This window comes from Xenopus laevis, chromosome 3L, assembly GCF_017654675.1.
Source record: "Xenopus laevis strain J_2021 chromosome 3L, Xenopus_laevis_v10.1, whole genome shotgun sequence".
NCBI lineage: Eukaryota > Metazoa > Chordata > Amphibia > Anura > Pipidae > Xenopus > Xenopus laevis.
In genome coordinates, this window is record NC_054375.1 from 148,079,110 (window position 1) to 148,086,367 (window position 7,258).

The window sequence follows — 7,258 nt, forward strand, 5'->3', positions numbered from 1 at the left end:
TAGTCTGAGCCATATTCAAGTGAGCCAATCAGACTATATACGACGTTAACATCTATCTAATGGGTTTAAAAAATGGTGATTTGTAACTTTGTTGAATTGGTGCAAATATATGTCTTAAAGAAGTTCTCAGGATCTGCAGTGTGTTGGTATTGCTGATTCACACAATTGTGTGCAGTAAATGTGAATTTTATTTGTCGCTTCAGGTTTGCAGGTTTATACAGGTAATACTTGAATAATGATGTAATAATAACAATTAATAATAAGAAATCATACTATTAACACCAGTAACAATTAATTAATGTTCTATATGTCTACAATCTCTTCGATCGCGATATAAGGCTCCCACTGTAGAAAGCAGAAAAGGTTTCTTGGTTCATAGACCCAAACAAACCAGATTGTCAGAGGGAACGACGGAGCAAAGGGGGTATTTTTCATGGGGAGGGGTCATTTGTATCATGTTTTAGCCATTGCAATGGTACATAAAGGAAATTGGACCTACTGATGTTTTTGTCAGCAATGAGCCAGATCCAGGATTACAAGGGTCTCATCTGTGGTCCTTGACTACTCATAAGGGCGGCACATTATATTTTATGGGGGAAGATATTCTACGTAGACACTATTTTGTGATGTCTGACCCATAAAATTAAACCCAATACATGGGCTCTGTAGATTTGTGTTTAGCATCACAATCTTGTACTGTTTAGTTTTTGAGTCTGATTTCAACCTGGGAGCCATCTACACAGAGTTTGTAGCCCTCCCTACGTGTGATTCCTCCTGTTTCCTTCCAGTCACGTACAGGCAGGTTCATTGACTTCTAATAAAATTGACCCCGGTCTGATTGGGGACCTTAGACTGTAAGTGCCACTGGGGCAGGGACTGATGTGAATGATTGGTAATTTCTGAGAAATGTTGGGTAAACATGTCCACACTATGTAAATAAATGAGAACAGATAATAAATCCTGTTTTTTTGTCCTATATACTGGATAAAGGTCATCCATGAAATATTTCCCATTTTATTTATATGTGGAACATTATTTCCAAAGTCGCTTCTTAGATGTAACACTGACCCCATACTATATCAGTCTTTAGTCCTTGCACCCTGATCTCTGAGTCCAGAAGTCCGTCCATACTCTCCGCAGTTCATCTCCCGCATAATGGTGCACTGTGATCAACTTGTTAAACTGGCAGAGGTCGTAATCTATCCTGTCCCCATTAAATATATTAGGAGGTGGGTCAGTGAGTGGGATCTTCAGTTCATACAAACACATTCCCACAAAGGCATCCTCCATTGGCACAACCCTAATTGTCTGAGCAACATCATAAATCTTTTTTGCCATATCAGCAGAGAAGACATAACCAGGACCAGCGGGATATGGGGGATAGGTGTCATTAGGATACACTTCTTTGGGGACATACCACTTGTATTCCTTGCTCCTTAAAGGACTTGAGTTGGCTATAATATATCCTGTAATGTAGTTCTGATGGACTGGTAATCCTGGTTGCAGCAGTTGTTGGACAAGATATTCCACATTGAGAAACATATCACTGTTGATCTTCATTACATAACTGACACCAGGACAATATTTAGAAATCCACTCCATGCCCATTAGGGTTTTAAGAGTCAGATTATAATAGGTATCCATAAAGTCCTGCTGTACTATGTCCCCATAGGTCTTCATTTCCTCTTCTAACAGTTTCTGATTACTCTCCATATTATCAGAAAAGAAACCAACCAGGAAAACAGTGACCACAGCAACATCTCTGTAGTTACTTTCATTTCCCCAGGTTTCCCGAATGGTTAATCGTGTGTTGGCATCATGACTGTCTCCGATCACAAGTAAAACAAGGAAGGGCTTCAGCTTCTGACATTTTTCTTGTGGATTCAGGAGGAACTTATAAGGATAAGGATAAGGGGGTGTCAATGGGTGTCTTGTTGTAGACAAAGGTAAGGGCAAACCAGGGCTCTCAGTTGGTTGTGGCTTGAGTTCTGGATTGTTTGGTTGTAGCTTGAGTTCCAGAGAGTTTGGTGAAGTAGATGAGATATGATGATGATCTCTCCTTGTAATGTAGAAGTAGAATGCAGAAAATGAGAATATAATGGGGACAACAGTTTTACAGTACCTCCAAAATTTACAGCCAAAAGCCATTCTAACTTCAAGGTGCGGGCCATGCAGCCGGGCCCCGCCCACCACCCTCCGCTGAAGTGGGCGCTTGACTGCCGGGGGCTCTGCGGGGGTGTGGGCCCTGGCCCAATTGCACCCCCTGCTCCCCCAGTAGTTACGTCACTGCTGGCGGGTATTTTACTGGCCTGGCCAGTAAAAATGATGGTTGATCCCAATGTTATTAATAGGGAAAAAAGATAAATATATAGGAAGGACGGTATTTTTTTTTCAGAAAAGGTGGCAAACCTATCTGGCTCTTATGCCTGGGAGAAGTCTGGTTTCTCATTCTGTGAATTCCTTGGATAGAGAGAAGGTTTCTTTCTAAAGAGGAGGAGCTGGGGGATCCTAAGGTATTGTGCCTAAGTTGTTTGGGGTGGAGGAAATCCTGTTCAGACCTCACAGTGAAGGTAATTTTGTTTGTCTGTTGTTTGACCCTTTGCGAATAATAAAATGCGGTGCCAAAAACTGGTTTGAATTTGCAATTTGGTGTCCCTGACCCCTGCCTGCTTTAACTTTACCAACACCAGTTTCAGCAAATACAGTGTTTGGATGTGGATAGAAATTCTCAAAATACTCTTAAATGTATGAGCCTATTGTTTACTTAAAGAAAAGTTACTCTTGAAAGTGGAATAATGGTCGAAGGTTTAAAGCACCAACAACAGGCCAATTAACTGCAGCTAGAAACCAATGGTCAAACATCTGAACAGCAGATAACTGAGGCTACAAGACCATCTGAAAGTCGCAGCAGTGGTTGTTTTAGTCTCTGCACCAGCAGATTTGGCCACTTTGCACTTCTTAGCAATGTAAGGACAATGTGTCCACACCTGGGTGTATGATTCTCACAAGCCAGTACTCCATTGTATGACCTCAATCTTCCCAGCAAGTAGGTACAGCCAGAGGTTCTCACATCAACTTAGACTGCTGAGCTGGTGGTCTGTGATTATTTTATCAGAACCATACTGGTTAAATTATAATGCTGCCTTGGTCAAACTGACCCTAGAAACCTGGGTGAAGTGGCATCTTTTATTATCTGAGTTATCTACTTCACAGAGAAGTTCCTCCAGGAGTTGTACCCCAGACTCCACTAGGGGTGCCAAAACACCAGTTGTTGGGGAGACTCTTACATTTATCCAGAGGAAGCCAATAACTGGTAATAATAAAGTGCAGTGAGAAAAACTGGTTTAAATCTGCAATTTGACCTCCCTGACTCATCAAAAATGCATCAGTTAATAGTGCTGCTCCAGCAGACCTCTGCACTGAAATCCATTTTTCAAAAGAAAAACTGCTTTTTTTTTTAATATTTAATTATGAAATCTGAAATGGAGCTAGACATATTGTCAGTTTCCCAGATGCCCCCAGTCATGTGACTTGTGCTCTAATAAACTTCAGTCACTCTTTGCTGCTGTACTGCAAGTTGGAGTGATATCACCCCCCCTCACAATGGGAAGGTAACCAGATAGCAGCTCCCTAACACAATATATCAGCTCCCTGGTAGATATTAGAAAGGCACTCAATAGTAAAATCCAGGTCCCACTGAGACACATTCAGTTACATTGAGTAGGAGAAACAACAGCCTGCCAGAAAGCAGTTCCATCCTAAAGTGCTGGCTCTTTCTAAAAGCACAAGACCAGGCAAAATAATCCGAGATGCACCTACACGCCAATATTACAACTAAAAAAATACACTTGTTGGTTCAGGAATACAATTTCATATTGTGGAGTGAATTATTTGCAGTGTAAACAGTGTAGTTTAGAAACAAAAACTACACCATAACAATCATGACAGAATCTCTTTAAACATTTATTTTATCTTCTTATAACAAAATTACAAAATTACTTTACTTACCATCTTTACCCTATCCCCAACCCTCCAGAATTGTGATTAGTATAGGACTTTGCTCTGCCAGACCATAATACAAATTGGGGAGTTGTTCTACATTGGAAGTTCATTTCTGACCCCCCATTTCAGCAGCAGTCACTTACAATGCATAGTACCGCTAACTGCAAGTCTTTTTGGCCCCAAATCCAAAGTGACTGTACAAGGGGCCTGGAGCTGCAGCCCTGACTTATCAAACCTTTATATAGATAATTCAATGGTGCTTGAAGGTTTGTGAAAATCAAGGGGGGTTGGTGGAAGCACTCTTAAGGCTAAAACTAAATATTTTGAAGTATAATGGAAGTGCTACTTACAATGCACTTCCCTGGTCCCCTGTCTCATAAGTAATTCAATATAAATGCAAATGCATGTGTTTACAAAACAGGGGTTTTTAGTTACAAAGTTATGATCATAAAGTTGAAAAGCCACCATACCACATCAAGGTAAACCCCATATGGCGGTCCCTAACTTATTTAACTCAGGTCACATTATAAAAAGATACTTCTCTGCATAATAGCATTACCTGTACACAATGTGTGTTGTGCATTGGTTTCAATCTGAAAGCTGAATCCTCCCCCGCCAGCAAGGGCTTTTAAGAGAGAGAGAGATTGCTCAAACCAACGCCCATATTTAAAAGCATAGGACCACCATTAGTATAAAGGGGTGGGTATGGGGTGCTATTAAAAAACCACATAGAGCTGAGCCACAGCTTCAGGCGAATATACAAAAATCAAGGGGGGTTGGTGGAAGCACTCTTAAGGCTAAAACAAAATATTTTGAAGTATAATGGAAGTGCTACTTACAATGCACTTCCCTGGTCCCCTGTCTCATAAGTAATTCAATAAATAAGTAGGGACCGCCATATGGGGTTTACCTTGACGTGGTATGGTGGCTTTTCAACTTTATGATCATAACTTTGTAACTAAAAACCCCTGTTTTGTAAACATATGCATGTAGGGACCCGTAGAGTTAATCCACGGTTGAAAGGGTTAAGGGCCCCTCCCCTGAGCCTCATGGCTTGAGATATGGGTTTTCTGCCTGAATTTTCCAGGGGCAGAGCCTTTGGATTGGTGCACATGGCTGATCCCAAAAGGAACCACAAGGTGGTGCTGTGCAACCCTATAAAAGAGGATGCCATGTGCTCTGTCAGCCATTACAGTTCAGATTATAGTTCAGGTTACAGTGACTGCTGCAGATATTTGTTTCACTTGGGATAGAGTGACAACACCGGCAAAATGTAGGCCTTTAATGGAGTATGATAGGCCTGCCAAAGGCTGGGCAGGATCCTCCAGTGTCTGGATAACTCAACTAAGATGGTTTGGAATTTGGATGCTGGATTTCTGTATTCACCTTTTGGAGATGGGTGAGAGATGCAGTTCAGCAATGTGCTCGCGCTATAAACAGTGCTGGGAGCTAAGAATGGAGGATCAAACAAGCTGCATGTGTTTCATGAAATGGATTCATCGCTGTGGATGCCTGCTCCAGCTCTGGATGAGCCTACCCATCTGTGTGAATCCCCAGGGTAAGGTGTGCCATGGGGAGGGTAGAAAAAGAGAGGATCCAGATTGGTTTCTGTTTATGACACAGGCTGTTGTTGATGCCTGCCACGAGGGAGCCAGTACCTAACCGGAGAGAAAGGTATTTTGTGCTGTAGCACTACCTGGGACCAAGTGTACTCTTTTGGGGACAAGGGATAGGACTGTTGGGCTGCCAAAAGGAGTAGTGCAGGACTTTGCCTGGCAAGGAGGTGTCAGGATTGGACTTGCATAGGTTCCCATGGGAGTGGGTCATTTTATATGATGTGAATGTGTTTTACTTCCCCTTTAATAGTACACTTGTTTTATATAAAATTATATTGTTATATAATAAAGTGTGTGGGTGATTTGTTTCCTAATGGGAATATCCTCAGGAGTTTTCCCAGTACCTTTCAACTTGCAAAGGGAACTCAGGACCCGAGTTGGTAAGCTGGTACAACCTTGGCACCAGGGGGGTTCGCCAAGAGGGTGTTACATGCATTTGCATTTATATTGAATTACTTATGAGACAGGGGACCAGGGAAGTGCATTGTAAGTAGCACTTCCATTATACTTCAAAATATTTTGTTTTAGCCTTAAGAGTGCTTCCACCAACCCCCCTTGATTTTTGAAGGTTTGTGAACCCTAATACAGTTTCAAGAAATGAATACAATCAAAACATTATCTGTTGTGTGAAAACGGATCATGTTTTAGGTCATTTTAAGTCACATGTTATCACAGACTTTCAACCACCACTGAATAGTCACAGTCCAGGGCTGTCTGACATATCTGAATTAGAAATAAAAAGCCTTCTCTAGAGTACTCTAGTGTATTTCTCCTCTGGTTAATGTGTGTCCCAAGAACTCACCAGCCACCACTTTCAAACACAAGGTATGTTTAGTCCTTACAGATTCTAGTGTTAAAGGGATCCTGTCATCGGAAAACATGTTTTTTTTCAAAACGTATCAGTTAATAGTGCTACTCCAGCAGAATTCTGCACTGAAATCCATTTCTCAAAAGAGCAAACAGATTTTTTATATTCAATTTTGAAATCTGACATGGGGCTAGACATTTTGTCAATTTCCCAGCTGCCCCTGGTCATGTGACTTGTGCCTGCACTTTAGGAGAGAAATGCTTTCTGGCAGGCTGCTGTTTTTCCTTCTCAATGTAACTGAAGGAGTCTCAGTGGGACATGGGTTTTTACTATTGAGTGTTCTTAGACCTACCAGGCAGCTGTTATCTTGTGTTAGGGAGCTGCTATCTGGTTACCTTCCCATTGTTCTTTTGTTTGGCTGCTGGGGGGGAGGGGGTGATATCACTCCAACTTGCAGGACAGCAGTAAAGAGTGATTGAAGTTTATCAGAGCACAAGTCACATGACTTGGGGCAGATGGGAAATTGACAATATGTCTAGCCCCATGTCAGATTTCAAAATTGAATATAAAAAAATCTGTTTGCTCTTTTGAGAAATGGATTTGAGTGCAGAATGAATTCTGCTGGAGCAGCACTATTAACTGATTCATTTTGAAAAATTTTTTTTCCCCATGACAGTATCCCTTTAAATAGGCAAGGAATGTTGTCCAACATCAAGTATAAAATAATACAGATAAGAGTTCCATAATCACAGACTCTTTCCTTAATAAGGGGTATTTGTCGCACAAACTTACTTGTCCCCTTAATGGTAAGAAACTTACCAAGTAAATAAAG

At 41.3% G+C, this 7,258-nt stretch overlaps 1 protein-coding gene across 1 annotated transcript; it reads right to left on the minus strand.

Annotated features, from left to right (window-relative positions):
* Nucleotides 1–31: 31 nt before the first annotated feature.
* On the minus strand, nucleotides 32–2,215 carry LOC108710162 (beta-1,3-galactosyltransferase 2). Its single transcript, XM_018251316.2, has one exon. The coding sequence runs from the start codon at nucleotides 2,146–2,148 to the stop codon at nucleotides 1,087–1,089; it is 1,062 nt and encodes a 353-aa protein (XP_018106805.1). The 5' UTR covers nucleotides 2,149–2,215; the 3' UTR covers nucleotides 32–1,086.
* Nucleotides 2,216–7,258: the final 5,043 nt, after the last annotated feature.